At 55.2% G+C, this 21,569-nt stretch overlaps 2 protein-coding genes and 1 pseudogene across 2 annotated transcripts in view; all 3 read left to right on the forward strand.

Annotated features, from left to right (window-relative positions):
• ZBTB8OS (zinc finger and BTB domain containing 8 opposite strand) overlaps positions 1-21,569 on the forward strand; it is a 305,810-nt gene that overhangs the window by 95,682 nt on the left and 188,559 nt on the right. The window lies entirely within an intron of this gene.
• Positions 10,708-11,135, forward strand: LOC129647348 (60S ribosomal protein L22-like; annotated as a pseudogene).
• Positions 16,261-20,315, forward strand: FNDC5 (fibronectin type III domain containing 5). Its single transcript, XM_055574483.1, has 4 exons — positions 16,261-16,372; positions 17,113-17,311; positions 17,867-17,956; positions 20,038-20,315. The coding sequence occupies exons 2-4, from the start codon at positions 17,128-17,130 to the stop codon at positions 20,313-20,315; spliced, it is 552 nt and encodes a 183-aa protein (XP_055430458.1). The 5' UTR covers positions 16,261-16,372; positions 17,113-17,127.

A 21,569-nucleotide genomic window follows, 5' to 3' on the forward strand; every position in this document is an offset into this window, starting at 1 on the left:
GTGCCCTCATCTATTCATTGCACCAATATTTATCAAGCATTAGTTCTATGCCGAGCACTGTTCTAGGCAGTGGGGTCACAGGAGTGGACGGTAAGGCATGGATATAATATACAAGTCAATTCTATAGTGTATTAGATAAATGTTTTGGGGAAAGTTGAGATCAGTGTGTAGAGGTTGGGATAGTGGCGGTGCAAGGACTTTAAGTGAGATGGGAAACTTGGGGTTTTGAGCAGATTGGGAAGGTTTGAGCTTACTCAGGCAGTCTGTCCTCAACTGACTTTGAGAGTGGGGGCCAGGGTGGGATCAGCAGGCCCTCGCAAGGTGAAAGATGAACAGGGTGGCAGAGATGGGTCTGCTCTCTGGACCTACTTTGAAGGTGAGCTGACGTCATTTGTCATCTGACCTCCGTGGCAGCAGCGGGGACCCTTCTGGCTCCCCAGGGCTCAGACCAAGCCTCTCGGGTCGTCCAAGTCTAGCCGTGGTGTCTCCTTCTGGAGGATGATTGAACAGAGTCTCAACCTCTCAACTGGAGGAGCTGGGGAGCCAGGCTGTGGGGCTTGGGGGCAGCTGGGCCCTTCAGAACATCAGCTCCTCCTCTGTGTGCCTTGGCTCTGGTGTTGGGACCCCCGTGGAGGTGCCAGACACGCGTGGGTGGTTCCCAGATGCCTCCTGCATGAGGACCTGGGGGTGGGGAGAGGCTTGCCACTCAGGATCCTTGAGTGACAAGCTCCCACCCCTCTCCCCACCCGGTCTGGAATCCTGGCTCTGCTTTGGGCTGGGAGAGGAACCTGCCCTTGGTTCCTCCTCTCTTTCCTCCTCTTTCCCCTCTCCCCTGCCTGAAACCTGAGAATCCTCCCAGCCAGGTCTGGATCCTCCTCTCCAGTGGGGTCTCAGTTTTCCCTCACCAGCAGCTGCCCTGCTACTCTGCTTCCTCCCACTCCCCCACCCCAGCTTCACCTCCTGTGGGCTGACTTTTTGGTTCAGCCTCTTGGGAGCCTACTTCCCCCACCTACTGTTTTTCTTATCTGTGCAGGTGACTGACGTCCTGCCCTCAGGACCTCCAGTCTGCAGCCTGACTCCCGAATAGATGGGGCTTCTGAAGACAAGGCTATGTCTTTTCCTCATCTCAGGTACCCCACATCCCTCTGACTTTCCAGTACCTCAAATGAGTAGGATGGATGGTAGGGGGAGAGGGCAGAGTTTGAGCTCTAGTAGGCTCTGCTGATTGCTTCCCATTAGCCACCTCTCCCCTCCTAGGGTCCTAAGAAGTACTAGGAGACCCCTGAGCCAAAGGGAAGACTTGGATTCCCCACACTGTCCACCAAGGCCACTGGCCCAGGACCTAGTGCCCCAAGATATAGTCTGGAAAAGGAGGGCAGAGGGGCAGCTTTCAAAAGGCCTGGGTCCCTCACTTCGGATGCCCTGGAGCAAGTCTCTTCCCCTTTGTGAGCAGAAAGGTGAAGTGACCTGCGTACGTTGACATCTCCCATCAAAAACCCTAACCAGAGTACAAACAAGACCGGCTTCACTTCTTGCTTCACTGGCCCCTGGGGGTTGGGGGTGGGTGATTCTGGACATGAGCTTAACACAGATGAGGCTCCAGCAACCCTGGAACCCTGTGGATTGGAAGGGTTCCACGAAAGCCTTTGGCAGGGGTGGAGGTGAGGGGTGTCCTTGATGATGATACTCAGCCCCCTTCTATCCCAGACTGAGGCATCCAGAAGAGCGGACAATGCAGGAGGGAGTCATTGAGAGAATTAAGTGAGGGATGAGTGAAAAGGGGACTTCATATCTCTTGAGCACCTACTGTATGCAGAGTGCTTTGCATATGTCACCTCCTTTGATCCAAAGGAGTTTCCCTGGTGGCTCAGATGGTAAAGAATCTGCCTGCAATGCAGGAGACAGTGGTTCAATCCCTGGGTCAGGAAGATCCCCTGGAGAAGGGAATAGCTACCCACTCCAGTATCCTTGTCTGGAGAATTCCATGGACAGAAGAGCCTGGTGGGCTAACAGTCCCTGGGATCACAGAGAGTTGGACATGACTGAGTGGCTAACATTGATCCAAATTAATGCTGAGGAGTCAGTAATGTGAATGCCATTTTACAGATGTGAAGACTGAGGCTAGGACAAGTGAAGTCACCTGCCTGAGGTAAAACAGCAAGAAAGTGACAAAGCCAGAGCTTGAACCCAGTTCCACGTGATTCGGGGGCCCAGGTCCCTCTCTGGAACCTCTCAGTGAGGCAGGTGGAGGGAGCCCCTCCCTAGCCCCCCTCAGAGGCACAGCCCCCACCCTCTCCTCTTGGGTCCCAAATGGTTTGGAAAATCCTGATGGGAGCAGATGGTGGGGACAGATGGAGGGAAAAGCATCTCAAGGGCTGAATTACACAAACAAACATTGATAAAGTGATTAAAACCTCAAGCCACCCCTTTCCAAAGGGCCCTGCCCACCCCAGTCTGGAGCATGGTAGACCTCAAGGTGGGAGCCTGGGGGGGCAGGTGGTCTCTGGATACCTTGCATCTCAGCCCATCTGATCCCAGCTTCTGCCTGCCCGCCTCACTGCCGGGGACCACCCCCGGACCAGAGCCCAGGGTGGCAGAGCTGCCAGGAGCACAGCCCGGGAGGGGGAGGGGGTGGGCCTGGCTGTTCCCAGGGAGCTGGGCGAGCTGGGCTGAGAGGAACAGAAAGCAGAGAGGGTGGGGGTGATGGGGAAGTCCTGCAACGCAGACCTGAAGTCAGCGGTGGGCGTAGGGGATTGTGGCGGGGCAGGAGGCTCTTGAGCAAGCCTCACTTTACAGGTAGGGCTCAGTTCCCATGGAGCAGGGCCAAACCTTATCCCACCACCCACCCCCACAGTGGAGCGGGGAAAGGCCCTTCACCTCTGGCATATTTTTTTAATTTATTTATTTATTTTAATTGGAGGATAATTACTTTACAATACTGTGGGGTTTGCCACACATCACATGAATCTGCCACGGGTCTGACGGGTTTCTTCATCTGTAAGATGGAAACAATAATATTAGCCCTTCCCTGGAAGGGGCCTATGAGGATTGAATGAGACGGAGCCTGTAAAGTTCAGGGCACTGAGCCTGCACACAGGCGGCCTCCAGGCTGCTAACAGGGCCTCCCTGCTGACGGATGATCAGGAAGGCTGGGGCTGGTTGTAGACAGTCCCTCCCCAGAGCAGCAGGCAGAGCCCTGAGGCTGCCGGACTCTGAAACAGAGGCTCCTCATGGATAAGGCTGATCTCTCTACCAAGCCCAAAATCCAGGACCCCCAGGGAGAGGGAAGGGGCTGCGTCTCTGCTGGGCCCTCACTCTGAAGGGACATACCCTAACTATGAAGGAGGGCAATAGACCCAGGCTCAGATCTTGAAGTGGCCCCTTCCCAGCCTTGATAAGTTGAGCAAAAACAACTCTTCTGACCCTCTGGCTCCTTTTTTGTAAAACCTGCATTTCCAGCTGCTTTCTGGACTTGCTCCCAGAAACCCATAGACACACCTCAGACTCAAGCCAGCCAGTATTCAGTTCATCACCTCCCACCCCAGCCTGCCCTGTGCCTGGGTCCCCCTCCATCACCACACCAGGACCCCTTCCTGCTCTTAACTCCCACACCTGATTCCTTCCCAAGTCAGCCTGTCTACTAGGGACATCTCTCAGGCCTGCCCTCCTCTCTCCTTGCCACCTCCTCTGCCCAACACCCTCGTCAGATCGGCCCTGTACGCTTGCTCTGGCTCTCTTACACTTCCTGCCTCCGGTTTCTCTAAATCTAATCCCCTTCCTCTCTGTTTAATAACCTTCCATGGCTTCCCACCGCCCACCAGAGTAGGTGGACATTTCAGGCCAAGACCCCTGTCTTGGCTCTTCTTCTCCACCTTCATTCTACAGCTCCCCACCAGCCAGCTCCTCCTCTACCAGACGGTCAGGATCGCCCTAACACCTAGAGAAGGGATCTAGAGCCAAGGCAGGGGAAAAGGGGCTCCCTGACCCCCATATCCTGCATGTGAGTTTAACCTAGTTAGAGGTGGGGTTAGAAGTGAAGCAGTGACCTTGGGGTCAGGCCCCAGCCAACACTTGCCTGCACAATAATCCCTCTGCTGGTGTAAGCACCTCTTAGGTGGAAGGCCTTCCAGCTCTGCCAAGCAGGGACGGTGCCTTACCCGAGGTCACCTCGCCAGGCGCACCATTTTGTCCCCTCCCCAAGTCATAAGTGACCCCTTCTGCGACAGCTTTCCTGACAGAGAAGCACTCAGATCTTTCTCAGGCATTTTTATTTCTGGCAGGTTTGCCCCTCCCGGTCCATCTCTGACTATCTGAAAATTGTTCCTGGGTTCACAGCAAATGGAATGGTCACTCTTGAAAGTGGAAAGAAGGGCAGGAGGCTGAGTGTCCACTTGTGACTTCAGAAGCAATTCTTCCTGGATGTATTAAAACCTGCAGATAGGACACTTGAGATTTGAGTCAAAATTAGAGTCAAGGTTTTTAAAAGATGGTTCTTCCAATGGGACCTGCCTTCCAGAAGCCTTCTGGCAGCCCAGCTCTGCCCCAGGGGTTGCCCAAGCTGAAAGCTGCACCAGGTACTCATGGCCAGTGTGACTCTCCTTCTGGGGGTTATGGGGACAGCAGACCTGACCCCACCCCTGGCCAGTGGTGTCTTCCTGGAGCCCCAGTTCCACTTCTGGGAACAGCTTCCATCCCAGAGTTGCTGGGAGGAGCCCACGAGACCCTGGGAGGGTCGTGTACATGAAGGAGGCTGCTCTGTGGCATCCAGGGCTCTGCGGTGTACACTCATACAGCCCAGGGCCCCCAGCAAGAGAAAAGGTAACATCCCAGCTCAAGGCTTCTGCTGGCACGTGTGATTATTCCTATTTTATGGAAGAGGAAACAAAGAGACCACACTCCCTGCCTGAGCCTGGGCACAGGGGTAGAGCCACATTCAAGATGGGACTCAGCTCTGTTTCCTGAGCTCTTTCCAGAAGGCTGGGATGCTGTGGGGGACTGGAATGCTGTGGAGAAGTGAGAGCTTCTAGAGGGTTCAAAAGAATGCAGAGTCCCAGAAGCCAACCAGCCCCCAGAGGCTGAGGTTGCCAAATCCCAAGGGCATCATGCTCTGGCTCTGTCTTTTTGGGAAGACAGGGTCAGCTCTCATTTCTGGTATCTTAGGCTCTTCCCGAGGCTGGGGATTGCCTCTTTGTTTCCATGGTAACAGCTCACAGAGGGGCCTCCCGAATCAGTGCAGGGGTACTGTACGGGTGCCCGCAGGTACGCATGTGCCCTGGGAACCCCTGGGATGGAGAGCCTGATGCACATGCACGCATACCCATGCACATCCTTGCATATGCTTGCACGCCCAGTGCACGTGTGTGCATGCTCACACCCCCTGCACATAAGTTACACGTACCATGTGCCCGCTAGCCGAGAAGTGGGTCAGGACACCACCCTGCCAGACATAATCCACTCTCACGGCCACCCTGACCCACTCAGGCTCAGGGAGGGACTTGGAGAAATGAAGGATTTCCACTTTGTAATGATATTTCGGGAAGATCCCTTGGATCAGGAAATGGCAACCCACTCCAGTAATCTTGCCTGGAGAATTCCATGGACAGCGGAGCCTGGCAGGCTACAGTCCATGGGGCTGCAAAGAGTCAGGCATGACTGAGAGACTTTCACTCACTTACACTATTTACTATGCGCCCAGTACTGCGTTTTCCTTTTCACATGTAACATCTCCTATACTCCCCACAGCACCACTCTGAGAGGTGCCTGGTGAGAAAACAGGCTCAGAACAGTAGAGTGATTTGCCTGAGGTCACACAGTAGCCAAGATTTAGCCCAGGACTATTTGGCTCCTGCTCTTACCACCAGATCCCTTGGTGCCAGACCCAAGAGCACTCACACTGGGACCCACAAACACAGATGGGGTGCCTGGCAGCAGGTGGGACCGGAGCTGAGGCCTCCCACCTGGGATGCCAGGCTTCCTGAACTTACAGCTCTGAATTCCCGTTCCAGCCTCCAGCCATGGAGTGAAGGGAGGCCCAAAGGACTGCAAGGACTTGCCTTCTACTGATTTCTCCCAGTCAGTAGAAAAGGAACACTGAACAGCTGGAGCAAGACCCACCGGGAATCTCCTGCTGGCAAAGCTACCTGGGTTCACTTGTCGGCTCCCTGCCCTTCCTGAGGAGGCAAGAATCCAGCTGCCAGCGTCCTGGTTCCCCAACCTCTTGGGCCTCTCAGGCAGAACTTGGGGAAACAAGGGGGCCTGAGGCCAGAGGCTAAGCCAGCCGGGTCATCCTGATAGGGAGCTGGGAGGTGGGCTGTCTTCCAGGAGGCAGCTTTCAGCAAAACGATGATGTGACCGTGAGAATGGGCTGCTGGGGAGGGAGTGAGCTCCCGGTCACTGGAGGCATCCCAGGTTGATAGGCACCGGATGCTCCCTGGTAAGGAAATTCAGGGACAGCATTATTCTCATCGTCACTGTCGTCATAGCACCAATGACTGGATACCCTTTGTGTCAGTCACTTTAAGGTACAATAAGACTGCCACCACTGTTAATAAAAATAGCAGCTCCTGTGTATTCAGCCCTTATGTGGTTGATCATCACTGAATCCTATGAGGCAGGCACTATTATTAGGCCCATTTACAAAGGAGGAAACTCAGGTTCCTCAGAGAAGTACGACAGCAAGATTCAGGTTCTGCTTGGCTGGAGTCTGCGAGCTGGCCTCTTGGCACCCGGGCAGAGGAGCAAAGCAGGAGGCAGGGCGGCCTTCCCAGCTGGGGCTCTGGGTCCCCAGAGCTATTCGTGTTCTGGGCCAACACTGGCTTTCCTGTGGCCCTGGCTGGCACCCTCTGCTGGCCATGCCCTACTTCTGCAGTCGCTTTTTTTTTTTTCCAGGCTGAGGGAGACCCTGAGATGTGGGAGGTGAGTGGGCTCTTGAACCTAGATCCTCACTTTAGATGGTGATACCTGAGATCACCCAGCCAGTCAGGGGGCTGAGAGCTATCTTATTCTCAGGCTCTCGCCCTTCCACCCCTCCCTGATGGGGAAGGAGTTTTATTCCTGCAGCCTTTGCTTCCCACCGCCTGCCACATCTGGAACCCCTAAAACAGAGCCTCCAGCCCCACTAGTCCTCGGGGATCTCAGTGACTGTGGCTTGTAAGCTGAGAATCTGTCTCCAAAGGCAAATCTGGGATCCAGGGTTTGAGGTAATTTGAGGCACGAAGATGATACTGACTGGCTGTGTGACGCTGGGCAAGATTCTCAACCTCTCTGAGCACTGTCAGATGGGAGTCGGTTCCTTTGTGGACTCTGAAGAACTGAAAATATCTTTTTAAAAGAAGAGGTCTCTTTTACCCAATTCGAAGGCCTTCATTCAGACTTCTCCTCCAACTCCTCCCTTTTCCCCCTTGTCCCTCCTCCCCCGTCTTCCCTCTTCTTTATCTCTTTCTCCTCTTCTCCCCGCCCCCCACTATCTCTTCCACTGTTCTGCGGTGTGGATATTACCTTTCAAGAGGAGGCATTTGAGGCTCAGAGAGGCAGGGTAACTGGCCCAGCAACACCCAGCCAGATGTTTCGGCTTAGAATCCAGACTTTGACAAGCTGACCCCAGCCCCGTTCCCTCTCCATCTCCTCTCTCCTCACTCATCAGATTTCATCCATCAGCTTCTCTTACAAGGAGTGTCCTCAAATCCTCCATCAGCTCCTCTCCTTGTCCCTTGCCAAGACCCATCCGAGACCCATCATGATGGCTTGGCGACTGCAACAGCTTCCCTGCTTCCTCACAGGTCAATGACTGTATGATGGTGGACTTCAGGATCATTTCCTATGGGGGTGAGCTGATCACACAATTTTAAAAGCAGTAAGTGGGGCTTATGAAGAACTCCCAGGAGTGGGTGATTGGTGGAAGCCCCGGGACCTACCTCTCCGGAGCCATGAGCAGGACCCACAGCTGAAAGAACAATGATAATTAAGGTAAACCTCCCGGGGGCCACCGAGGAAGATGGTTTCAGATGCAAACATGAGCTTCTGCTCCATCCCAGCGTGACCATGAGGAACACTGTCTTGGTCCTGCCTTCTAGGATTTACAACCCAACCAGAGACAAGCCCTGCTATGCCTGCTGTCGACATGCCTCATGCCTTCCTCATGCAGGGACCCGGAGGGAAGCACCACTCTCCTATCTTAAAGGACAGGCTCAGGTTAAATACCCGCTAAAAGCTACAGAGTTAGCCAGGGGCCCAGCCAGAATGAAGACTCAGAGCTCCAACATCAAAGCTTGCTGCCGTACCCACTACTGCATATGTGTGTGTGTGTGTGTGCGCACGCGTGTACGTGTGCGCTTAGTCACTATGTCTGACTCTTTACGAACTTTTGGACTGTTGTCTGCCAGGCTTCTCTATCCGTGGGATTTCCCAGGCAATCATGCTGGAGTGGGTTGCCATGCCCTCCTCCAGGGGATCTTCCTGACTCAGGGATCAAATTCGCGTCTCCTGTGTCTCCTACATTGCAGGGGAATTCTTTACCTGCTGAGCCATTGGGGAAGTCCAACCACTACATGGCCTCATCCAAATCTAAGGCAAAGCACTACCAGACGATTTAAAAATCACCGTCCCACGGTGATTTGGTCCTCGCACCATCTGTCAGGCAGAGACCTGAATGTTGAGCAGGGCGAGGACCTGTCCATCACATGAGAAAGTAACACTTTAAAAATGTCAATCAGATCACATCACATTTCTTTTAGAAGCTTTCCACTGCAGGCAGGATAAATCTAAGCTCTGTTTCATACCCCTGGTCCCTGTGCTACTGATTCTGCATGTCTTCCTTCCTCCTCATGAAGCCCCAGTCTCGCTGGCTTCTGTAAGTTTTCTGATGGTGCCAAACCTGTCATGTCTGTTGTACCTGCCTGCTTTTTCCTTCTTAGTTCAGATGTCACAGTCTCAGACCACACTTTGTAACATTTCCCTGCCCATTTTCCCACTCTAAATCATGTTCCCCCATCTTTGCTACAGCCATGTGAGTCTCTGAAGGTATTTAACTTAGTCGCTGGTATTGTTGTTCAGTCGCCAAGTCGTGTCCGACTCTTTGAGACCCCATGGACTGCAGCACGCCAGGCTTCCCTGTCCATCATCAACTCCTGGAGCTTGCTCAAACTCATGACCATCAAGTTGGTGATGCCATCCAACCATCTCATCCTCTGTCGTCCCCTTCTCCTCCTGCCTTCAATCTTTCCCAGCATCAGGGTCTTTTCCATTGAGTCGGTTCGTCAATCAGGTGGTCAAAGTATTGGAGCTTCAGCTTCAGTATCAGTCCTTCCAATGAATATTCAGGGTTGATTTTCTTAAGGAATGACTGGTTTGATCTCCCTGCTGAGAGTCTAAAGGACTCTCAAGTCATTATCTCACTTGTTTATTGCCTATCTCTCCCACTGGAACATGAGATTCATGGGGGCAGGGACGTTGTCCTCCCCTTCACAGCTGTGTCCTCAGGACCTAGCAAGGGACCTGGCACTTCATAGGTGCACAATATATGCTTGTTGAATGCAGAAAGCCCTCCCCAGCCCCGACTTCTCTTGCAAGCTCAGAGCAGTCTTTCACACCAGTCCGGTTTTTCCTGCTCCCACTGTCACAGCCCAGAGCTTATAGCGACCCCTCCCTGCCGCCCTACTCTGCCTCCGTGTTTCCCCTCCACATAGACGCTATGTCTCCCAGGCCTCAGGGCCAATGTTTCCTTTCCCCCCCCGCCTCTTTCCCCTCTTTTGACTAATTCCCACCTGACTGTCAGTACTAATTTAAGACGCCCTCCCTGCTTTTCTTTTAAGTTTTGTTTGTTTTTGGCTTTGCTGTGAGGCTGTGGGATCTTAATTTCCCAACCGGGGATCGAACCCATACCTCTTGTGATGGAAGCACTGAATCCTAACCACTGGACCACCAGGGAATCCCATCCTTTTACATTAATACTCTCTCCTGGCTCCTATAGATCTGTGGTCCCTCTTGGTCCAGAAGGCAGTCCTCTCTTTGTCTTTTAAGAGTGTCTGTCTCTTTAAGGAGTTCCTCAAGAACTTGGACCAATCTGGTTCATCATGATGTCTTTGGCACCCAGCCCCAGGCTGTCCTGGTGCAAACATTCAAGAAACTTTAAGCTGCGTTGGCCTCATCATTGCTGCGATGGGGATTTTGGGTGATTAGACGGGCCAGACCATTGTCTCCCAGCTGTATGACCCGTGGCAAGCTACCTCCTCTCTTTAAGACTCAGTTTCTACATCCGTAAATGAGTATAACATTCCCAACGTCTCAGGGTGGTGAGGACTCAGGAGAAGTTTCTAGAGTGTGTGTAATGCACCGGCACATAGAAACTGTTGGGTCAGTGGGGGGTCCCTTTCCCAGTATGGTCTTGGCAACTGCCTCTGTGAGCAACTAGCCTCCTCAAGCCCTCTACGGAATGAAAATGTATATTCGCTGGTGGGACCTGGGCCCAGGACCCTTGAGGAGCCCCCAGAGCTGAAGGAAGGATATAGGTAGACCAGATCAAGCCCTGAACTGGAAGTCACATCACTGAATTTGAGTCATGGCTCCATAATTTACTGGCTGTGCAACCCAGAGTGAGTCCTCACACCTCTCTGAGCCTCAGTTTCCTGATCTGGAACAGCAGCTAATAACACTTATCATTCTAAGACTCAAAGTAACATGGATAGCCTTTCTGCGGCCTCTGCGGCCACCATGGCGCCTGTGAAAAAGCTTGTGGTGAAGATGGGCAAGAAAGAAAGAAGCAAGTCCTGAAGTTTCCTCTTGACTGTACCCATCCTGAGAAGACAGACTCATGGATGCTGCCAGTTTTGAGCAGTTTCTTCAAGAGACAAAGCGAATGGAAAAGCTGGGAATTTGGGGAAGGGGCAGTGACAACCGAAAGAAGTGAAAGCAAGATTACCGCAACTTCTGTGGTGCCTTTTTCCAAAGGTATTTGAAATATCTCACCAAAAAAATATTTGAAGAAGAATAATCCATGTGATTGGTTGCATGGAGTTGCTAACAGCAAAGAAAGTTACCAATTGCACTACTTCCAGATTAACCAAGATGAAGAGGAGGAAGAGGAGGATGAAAACTCAGTTATCTTGGGGGGAGGGGCTTTCTTGGTGGCTCAGTGGTAAAGAATCCACCTTCTAACGCAGGGGATATGAGTTCAACCCCTGGTCCCAGAAGGTCTCACGTGCCTCGGAGCAACTACTGAAGCCCACACACCTAGAGCCCATGCTCCAAAAGCAGCCCATGCAACAAAAGAAGGCACCTCAATGAGAAGTCCACACAGCAACCAGAGAGTAGCCCCCATGCACCACAACTAGAAAAAAGCCCGCACAGCAACAAAGACCCAGCACAGCCATAAATAAATTGATACAATTTTAAAGCCCTCCAAACTCAGTTATCTGGAATATTTTGTATGGGTTCTTGAATAAAACTCAGGAACCAAAATAAATAAATAAGATGGACAAAAAGCCAAGTTCTGGGTAGGTGCTTGATTACCCTCAAAGCAATCTCCTGTCCTTCTCCTAATTCTTCCTGTGATTTGGAGTGTGTGTACCCATGAGGCACCCTAGAGAGGGCCATGACCATTCTAGGTGGCAAAGAGGAGACTTCCCATCCTAAACGCTTACCTGCAGCCTGGGTTAGGCACTGGAACGCTGGAGAACTCGACACTCAGGAAGATCCAAGTGCTCATGACCTCACCAGGTGTGCCAATGTGTAAGTGATCAGTCAGCCCCCCAGGAGGTGTCTGTGGAGTCCTCCTCCAAATGGAGATCTGTGCAGTTTTGGGGGACAGAGGTACACCCCTCTCCCCCTCCCACCCACATCCCCATTCATGCATTCATTCATTCTTCCACTGCTTCCAGAATGTTGCACAGAGCCTGGGACATAAGTCTCAATAAATAAATGTTAGAAGAACAAGTTTCTACATGCAACACACCCTTATTGATTGCTGCCTTAGCCCTGTGCTAAGAGATAGTGTACGGATGGTGCACATAAAGGAACTAGCCCTGACAGCTCTCTCCCAAGATCACCCAGGGGGCTTCTAAATCCTCCCAGCTCTTCCCACCCCAGACCCAGCTTCCACTGGTTGCCACGCTTCAGGCATCAGGACTTTCCCCAGAACTGAGGTAATGCCCAAGCACCCCACGCATCATGGAACCCGGGAAGGCAGCATGCCCGCAGCCACAATTCTTCAAATCCTGTCTTTCATGCCCGGTCCATCCTCCAGCCACGCTTCCCCGTCTTCTCAAACCCTCAAACACAGCCATCTCCCGCCTCCCAATGCCCTACATCTACCTGGGGTTATACCCGACGCGGCCAACAGGTGGCGCTGAGACTCCCTTTTCCCCTTCGCTGGACTGGACTCCGGACCCCACCAGGACCCTCTTGTCCCTCCCTCCTCTTGTCCCCAGCAGGGACAGGCGTGTACTCTGTGACCTCTAACTGACCCCTCTCCTTCCTGCTGGCTCCTGCGATGAGGCCTGAGGAGACTCCAGTTGCTCCTGCAGGCCCCGGGTTTTCTTTTCCTGCCTGGTGGGTGAGGAGGGTCCCTAAGGGGCCAAGCTGCAGCTGGTGGGGCGGGGCTGGGCGGGGTTGGGCTGAAAGCAGCTGCCAGGGAGAGAGAAAGAGAAAGAAAGGGGAGAGAGAGAAAAAAGAGAGAGAAGAGGGAAAGGAGAGGAAGGGCGAGGCGCTCTGGTTCCCGGCTCCTATCCCAAACAGGTGGAGATCCCAGCTGAAGCTCACCCCAGGATAAGGTATGTGGTTGAGGAAACAGAGGGGCGGGGGTGTCAGCTAGCCAAGCAGAGCAGGCCTGGGGGTACTGAGGGGCTAGTGCTCAGCCAGAACCCTTGAGCCCCCTCCCATCTCAGCCCTTCCAAGGTGACCAAATAGAGACTTGGGGGCAGTACAGGGAGATGTAGGGTGGGCATTAGGAGATGAGGGCTCTATTGCTGCTCTGGACTTGCTCTGTGAATCTGCACCAAGCTCTTCTCCTCTCTGAACCTCAGGTTCAGAGAGACAGAGGCAGGGGGAATCCTGAATGTGTTGTGGGATAACTTTGCAAGGTGTCCCCTTTTCAAAAAGAATTAGGTCTTCCAGGGGCTTCTGAAGACCAGAAGGCTTTTAAGACCCAAAGGGATGCTCATGGTGGGATTTAAAACAATGGGGGAGGGGGCTCATTGAGAGAGAAGGGTGGTCCCTCCCTGTCAGGGGCCCTAAGGCCCTGGTCTGTTCTTCGCTACTCAGCCTTGTTTCTCTGACTGGGACTCAGCGTGAAGAGTGACACAGAGTTCGGGGTGGGGGGCTTCCCCAGGAGTCTGGTGCTCCAGAGATGCTCTCATTATTAGGGAGAGGGTGGTGGGTGCAGCGTGAGGGCGTTTCTCTGCCACTCCAAGATCAGAAGAGTGGATGAGACCGAAGGATGTGTGGGCTGAGGCAGGCAGTGGTAGGCATATGGATGTCCCCAGGGTGATGACGGAGGGGTACTCAAGCCCTTTCTGAACTGTGGCTGCCCTTTAGAGTCATTAGCTCATTCACTGCATTCAACCAGGGCCTGAAGGGCGGGGGTCGGGGGGTTGCTGGAACAACTCCTCCCTCATCCCTGCTGTTGAGAAGAGATTGTTCCAGATTGTTCTCTCGCTGGGGAGAAGCCGGTGCAGGCAGTTCTAGGATCTCAGGGATCCCAAGCGGGGAGACAGTCCAGTCAGGCACAGGATGGGGAGTCAGATGGGCCTGTATTCCCATCCTGGCTCTGCTGTGGATCCTTGGGCAAGTCCAAGCTGCTGGGTCCTGTGCAAAATGGGGAGAGCAGAGCGGGCCCTGACAGGGCTGCAGGCCCCCGCGTGCATCTGCACCTCGGGGATGCTCACTGTGGAGAGAAAAACGGAGGCCCAAGAAGGGGAAGGACTGGCCTGGGGTCTCAGGCCCTGGCCCCCACTCTCTCTCTTCCCAGACCCAGGGTAAACACTGAGCACCCTAGCACCTACTGAGCACTCTATAGAGTCACCCCCATCCCTACTGGGATTGTTCCCCACTGCCCCCTCCTGCCCCAGTCTGCAAAGCCTGCTTGTTCTGGGGCAGGGGCAGAGTGAGGGTGGGGACCCCCAGGCGAGAGGGCACAGAGGAGAGTCTCCGTGGCACTCGCCTTCCCTCTCCTCGCCGACAAAGGGCAGCGGTGGCGGCCGGGTCAGGGCTGCGCGGGGCGCGCACAGGCGCTGCGAGGCCGGGGCTCACTCAGCACGGTGGGGCGCCTAGAGCCCGGCTCGGGCTCGGGCACAGGCTAGAGGGTGGGAGCGCCAGCGGGCGCAGCCCCGCGGGCCGGGTCGCGGGCCCTCGGGGTGGGTGTGGCTGGGGGGCGCCCTCCGGCCCTCACCCCGCCCCCGCGCCTCTCCCCGCAGCGGGGGCGCCCCGCCCCCCCGGGCGCCCGACGTGGACGCGGTCGCCGCCGCCGCCGCCGCCGTGCGGGAGTCGCTGTCCGCGGAGCCGACATGCAGGCGGCGCGGGGCGGCGCGGGGCGGCCGGGCCAGGCGGGCGGCGGGCCGGAGCGCCAGCGCGAGCGGCCGCCGGGCGCCGGAGCCGCGTCCCCCTGCGCCGCCCCGGGCCGGCCGGCCAGAGCCGCCGCCATGCACCCCGGCCCGCCCCGCGCCGCGCTCCGCCTGTGGCTGGGCTGCGTCTGCCTCGCGCTGGTGCAGGCGGGTAAGGGGGCCCCGGGAGGGGGCGCGGGTGGGCGTCCTCCAGTCCCTTCCGGGCTCCCTGGGGACCCCGTGTCTGGCCCGCTCACTGATCCCCCTTTGCCCCACCTCCAGCCCCTTTCCTGCCTACTTGACCCCCGACCCGACCTCCAGCTCTCAAACCCCCTCCCACCACCCCTGGCCCTGGGATCTAGGGTCTTGGGATCCCCAGCCCCCTCCTCTGTTGCCCTGACCCCAGGCCTTTCCTTCAGGAGCCCAGGCTCCTTTCTCTGGCCCAGGGAGCAGCTGAGGACACGGTCCCCGCACCTCAGGCCTCTCTCCCTGTCCCCAAAGCCTTGCAGGCCAACTCTGCAGGTCGGAGTGGCCTGGGTCCTGCGGGGGAGAGGGGGGAGAGGATTGGCACCCGAGGGCACCTGGAGGTGGGGGGGTGGGCCCCGAGCCTGGAGGCTGGCTGCCCCCTGGGGCCTGGCCTCCCGGGCACCATGCCTCTCCTGATGCCCTGTGCCAGTCCCTTCTGGCTGCTGCTGCCTCGCTAGTCTCCCTTCCTGCCCCCCTCCCTGGCCCAGTGCTGTCTCCCTGCTCCCACCCTGTGTCTGTCCCCTGTCCCCCCTTGCCTCTTCTTGGGTGCAGTGTCTGCTCCCCCTGTCTGTGTATCTCTGTCTCTCTTGGACTCCACATCTGGCTTTGTGTCCCCAGGCCCCAGGCCTACGGGGCCAGGGGGGTGGCTCTAGGCTTAAGTCTTCTTCCCCTTTCAGCGCCTGCCCCTGGGGGATACAGAAGCTTCAGTGATTCTGCTGCCCCTCTCTTGGAAGGTTCTTGCTTCTCCTACCCCCACCATCCCCCTCACTCTCGTTTCCTCTGGTCCTCTTTGTTCTCTCCCCACTTCCAGAAGGCCCTACCCTGTTCCTTTGACTCTCCTGTAGGGGCTCTGCTCTCAGTGACCCCATCTTCCTCTGCTGCCTTCCCACCTGCCTCCTGGGGTTGGCAGGGTCTGGAGAAGGCCCTTCCCCGGGCTTCTCCTGCCTGGCCCTCCACAATCCTAGGGCTTCCTCTCTCAAGCCTCAGTCCCATCCCAGGGCTCGCCCAGCTAGACTCTTCTCGACCTCTTGGTCTTTCTCCTTCCCTCAAGGTCACTCACTTGACAGTGCCGTTTGTAGCGAGAGCCCTGGACTGGGAGGCCTTCTAACCGCTTTCACCAGACTCACCTTCAGCTCCTGCAACCCTGGCCACCTATGTCTCCTCCATGCCTGTCCTCCACCCCACTCCCCGCCTCCCCCTGACCCTCCATGAGCCCTGGCCCTGGCCCAGGCTCATCAATTTTAGCTGGACTGTAGTGGGGCCAGTTGTGGCCAGCACGGGCCTCTGCCCTGGATTCAAGGAGCCTGGGGCTTCTCAGGCCTGGCTCTTCAGCCCCTAAGAAACTGAGACCACCCTGGGTGCCTGGATTTCTTCCTTGTCACCACATAGCCACCTCAGGTTCCCCTTTCATACTTACAAGACGGTGGATCTGCGCCTCACAGCAGGGGTGCTCAGACTCAGGTGCCTCCCCACCCCCAGACAGCCCCTCGGCCCCAGTGAACGTCACCGTCAGGCACCTCAAGGCCAACTCGGCAGTGGTAAGCTGGGACGTCTTGGAGGACGAGGTTGTCATCGGATTTGCCATCTCTCAGCAGGTAACCCTCAGGGGGCCCTGGGAGGGAAGAACACATCCAGATACAAGTGATGGTTGGGAGAGGAGGGAAGCTGAAAGAGGAACAAGGAGCAAGAGAGATGGGCAGAAAGCTGCACAGGGGGCTGGGAAAAGAGGCCCCAGAAGGGAAATCTATGGTTGGAACCTGGGAATTAGGGGCAGGATTTTGATCGTAAACAGATGTGAGTTTAGGACCTGGTTCCAGTCCATGGGGTCGCAAAGAGTCGAACGCGACTGAGCAACTAACACACCAGTTCTCTTGGGTTTCCCTCGTGGCTGAGTGGTAAACAATCCGCCTGCCAGTGCAGGCGACTCGGGTTCCATCCCTGGGTCGGGAGAACCCCTGGAGAAGGAAATGGCAACCTACTCCAGTATTCTTGTCTGGGAAATCCCATGGACAGAGGAGCCTGGCGGGCCACAGTCCATGGGGTCACAAAGAGCCGGGCATGATTTAGTGACTAAACAAAACAACCACCACCACCAGTTCTCTCAAGATATATGTCCTTGGACAGCTTCTGAAACCTCTCTGAGCCTATCTCCTGGCCTGTAAAATGGAGAGGTGGATACCTACCTGCAGAGGTGATGGGATGCTTGAGTCAGATTGTGGCTGTGGGGGGTTTAGCATGGTAGCCAGGATGAGGCCTCATCACTGCTGGAGAGGTGGGCGGATGTGGCATGGGGGCCTGGGCACTGAAACCCGGGGCCCGGCTTTGCTCTTGGCAGAAGAAGGACGTGCGGATGCTGCGCTTCATCCAGGAGGTGAACACCACCACCCGCTCGTGCGCGCTCTGGGACCTGGAGGAGGACACGGAGTACATCGTGCACGTGCAGGCCATATCCATCCAGGGTCAGAGTCCAGCCAGCGAGCCCGTGCTCTTCAAGACGCCGCGCGAGGCTGAGAAGATGGCCTCGAAGAACAAAGGCAGGCCCGGGCCACCGTCAGCACGGGACGGGGTGTGGGGAGGGGTGGTCCGTGCTGGAGGGGTGCATGGCTGACAGAAAGCACAAAACCCTCCCCCTATCCCTCCCCAGGGCCCTGCCACCTAGTCAGGCAGCCCCCTGAGAGAGGGAGGTCCACTCGGGTCCCCCAAAGAATGGGACTCAAACTCTCAGCTTTAAGTCCAGTTACTGCCCCCTAAGTAGCCATCAGTATGTTCTCAAATCTCTTTTTGGGCACAAGTAGAAATAAGCCCTGATGCCGGGAGAGATTGAAGGCAGGAGGAGAAGGGGACAACAGAGGATGAGGTGGTTGGATGGCATCACCGACTCAATGGCATGAGTTTGAGTAAACTCCGGGGAGTTGGTGATGGACAGGGAGGCCTGGTGTGCTGCAGTCCATGGAGTTGCAAAGAATCGGACACGACTGAGCGACTGAACTGAGAAATAGCACTTAATATTGGGGCTTGGCCCTCGATGGGTGGCTGTTGGAGGGACAGGGAGCCCCAGACGTAGCGACCTAGCGTCTCTCTCCACGCAGATGAGGTGACCATGAAAGAGATGGGGAGGAACCAACAGCTGCGGACGGGCGAGGTGCTGATCATCGTCGTGGTCCTGTTCATGTGGGCCGGTGAGTTGGGCCCCGAGCTCCCCTTCACTTCACCTGGTGGGAGGGGGAAATGGGGGACCCTGACCAGACCCTTTTCTCATGGAAATAAAGGATGAGGGGCTTAGAGACAGTGAGAGAGGAGGACTTAGGAACCTAAGTTCTGCTCTGGTGGGCCAGATCTGATCCTTTCTGTAACTCACCCCTCACCAAAAAAAAAAACAATTCAGTAGCTGCCTGGGTGGGGTTGGCCAAAAGGTTCATTTGGTTTTTCCCATGACGTCATATAGAAAACCCCGAACGAACTTTTTGGCCAACCCAATAGGATTCTGTGAGTGCTTGTCCTCCCCCGCCCTCAAAGCAGCCATGGCTGCAGCAGCCTCTCTGTCCGAGCAGCTCAGGCTTGGGCCCCCTCTTATCCCACTCATCTGTCTAGACACAGCTCTGAGACCGCCTGCATGAAGCCTCCCAATCCGTGCATTAAAATGTTTCTCCTGCCTCCGGGCTCCCATGGCACACTGTGGTGCTCCTCTCTGAATGTAGCTCTTCCTAGCTAAGTTAGTTGGGCTCCTCCCTTTCTCTTTTCCCACTTGTCTGTGAGCTCCCTGAGGACAGAGACCCCTCAACCCAACCAGAATTTACTGAACAGCCACTCCATTCCAGAGAGAAGTGCTACAGCTGGGACTAAGAAGAGCCAGGTGCTTGTAAGGATCTCAGCCTGGGCGATGCCAGGCCCATATTTAACTATAACTTGACGTGATGAGTGCACTCAGAGCACCATGCACGGGAGCAGAGGACAGGGACTTTATTCTGGGGCTTGGAGTAGAAATCAAGAAAAACCCAGAGAGGAGGTAAATGGGGATTGTGTTTTGAAGGATGAGTAGGAGTTCACCAAGCAGCCAAAAAAGGAACGGTGTTCGGGGCATAGTGTGTGTAAGAAACGAATTAAGCTCAGTCTGGCTCAGTGCAGCTGTGACCCTAGAGAGAAGGTAGAGAGTGAGAAGGAAAGGATGGTGAGGCTGTGGACTGAAGTCTTTTTGAAGGAATTAAATACCATGTCAAAGTTATATTAACATCCATGGTTGAGAGGGCATCCATGGTTGTTGAGGCATATGGAAAAATATGTTCTATAGATGCAAAGGGAAGCAGACGCTTGAAAGAGAAAGGAAAGCAAAGGATTGTACAAAAGGGGAGCTTTGCTTATGTGGCGTGCTATTAGACTTGGCACAGATAGTATTCACATAATTGAAACAATATAAAATAGTGAATTAACCCCAAATTGTGGTGTAATTCTGCTAGAATGATGGGGAAGGAAGTTGAAGGGGTTGGAGGGCTTTGTCTCCCATGGAGGGGACATCAACAGATAATCTCTCAAACAGACCAAGAAGTAACACTCTATTTGAGTTCCCTGGTGGCCTAATGGTTAGGATTCTGAGCTTTCACTGCTGTGACCTGGGTTCAGTCCCTGGTCAAGGAACTAAGATCCCGCAAGCCATGCAGCATGGCCAAAAGAGAAAAATAGAAAGCGCTGTAAATCAAGTATAGAGGTGAAAATAGGGAGGGCCTCTATGAGAGTTGGAAGTGGTTGCCTTAATATTATACTAATGGCCTTTCAAAAAATAAAAAAATATTAGTTTAACAGCATTAAACATTTAGGAGAGTGCAGGCCCCGGAGTGCACACCCCAGCTGGACCCTGTGACGGTGAGTGAGTTATCTGAGCTCTGCCTCAGGTCCTCCTTGGTAACCTGGGGAGGGTAATAACTGGTGCCCCCCGAGAGCTGTGAGGGCTCAGCGAGGTGGACTGTCAGGCCCTGGCACGTGCTAGATGGATGCTCTCGTTGCTCTTTGCTCTAAAGGAAAGGGGAGCCCTCTGAGGTTTAGAAAAGGGAAGGGAGGAGACAGGGTCAGAAGGGTGTTGTGGGAAGGCCGGTGAGGTGAAGGGGTTTCGGGGCTAGGGACAGATGGACATGGGAGCCAGAGGCAGCCTCCTGCAACGGAGCCGGTGAGAGGCCACCGCAGGAGCTCAGCCGGGTCTAGCGGGAATGAGGCGGAGGGGCGGGGACTGGGGCTCTGGCCTCTGACTCCTCCCCCTTGTCCCCTGGAGGCGTCATCGCCCTCTTCTGCCGCCAGTATGACATCATCAAGGACAACGAACCCAACAACAACAAGGAAAAAACCAAGAGTGCGTCAGAAACCAGCACACCAGAGCACCAAGGCGGGGGGCTTCTCCGTAGCAAGGTGAGGGCAAGATCTGAACCCCGGGGCTGGCTCCCTGGTAGTCCCTGGGCTACCGAGGCGTCAGCTCGGGGCCTGGCGTGGCTGCCGCAGGACAGAGCCCAGCTTGGCCGCTGCCCGTGTGACACAGGGCACGCTGCAGATTGATTTTGGACCCTCTCCTTTTGCAGGGTGCCAGGGGCCAGGAGGGGTTTAACCAGAGTGCAGCAAATGGGGGGGCAGAGTTCCTGGTTGACATGGGATGACGAGAGTCGGGGTTCTGGGCTCCTTCTGCTCCTGCTCTGCTGTGTGACCTTGGGCAGGTGCTTCACTTCTTTGTACCTTCGTTTCCTCTCCTGTAAAACAGATATGAAAACCCTTTCAGTGCTTGCTCTGGGCAGCTCAGAAGGAAGACGTAGAGAATGGGAGAGAATCTCATGGTTCTGACGATGGTTGTCCAACAAACATCTGGCCCTCTCCACATTTCCTCCCCTCTCCGTCTCCGTACACCCTCTGGCTTCCTGTCCTCTCTCTCGGCTTCTATCTGGCGCTTTCCTGAAGCCTCTTACTAACCCCCATCTCCAGAAGCACCTCAGCAATGTCAGTGGCTGAGGCTGTGCTCAAGAGGCAGATCTGCAGGAGGTGAGAGGACCGGCCGGCGGGGCGGCTCTGCTGGGGCCCAGGACCGCATCCTGGCCATTCAGCTCAGTGAGGCCGGAGGCTGGGCGTGAGAAGGCAGAGACCAGGCACCCAGGCGGGGCTCCTACTTGCCTTCCACCTGAGACAAGAGCCTGGCTTTTAGGCTGCAACCCTGCTGCTTCCTTCCTTCTGGTGTCTTCTCCCTGTTTCCAAACCCCGCAAGAACTCTGTTCAATTCAGCCCTGGCCGCTTCTCTCATTTCTTCCTTCCCAGTTTCCAAACAAGCCCTCGGTGAACATCATCGAAGCGTGACTGCCTGTCTGCAGGAAGAAGGATTTTATTTTTCTTCTCTGCTGGTCCCTGGGTCCGTGGGCTCAGGGAGAGAGGGGGCTGCCAAGGTTGGAGATGGGGAGGCCCCACTAGCTGCAGTCTCCCTCTGCACTCCCATCCTGGTCTGATGACGAAGGCTAAACTACAGACCCCAACTCTGCAAAAAATAAAACAAGCCACCAAACTAAAAGGCCTGGCCCCATTCTGGAAAAGGCAAAGCTGCATGAGACACAGCCTTCTTTCTGCCTCCTCGCCTCTCCTGGACTGGCCTCCTCTCTGAGAAAATGCACAAAGCTCCTGGGAGCTGACACGCACCTGGACTGACAGAAGCTGTGTCTTTCAGGGAAGCTGTGGGGCTGCCTGCTGGGCAGAGTCCTGGCTGCCATCAAGCCTTTGCTGGATCCAGCCATCAAGGACTTGTTTATGGTGCGATGCACAACTTTGCGAGTGTGT

Source organism: Bubalus kerabau, chromosome 3, assembly GCF_029407905.1.
Source record: "Bubalus kerabau isolate K-KA32 ecotype Philippines breed swamp buffalo chromosome 3, PCC_UOA_SB_1v2, whole genome shotgun sequence".
Taxonomy (NCBI): domain Eukaryota; kingdom Metazoa; phylum Chordata; class Mammalia; order Artiodactyla; family Bovidae; genus Bubalus; species Bubalus kerabau.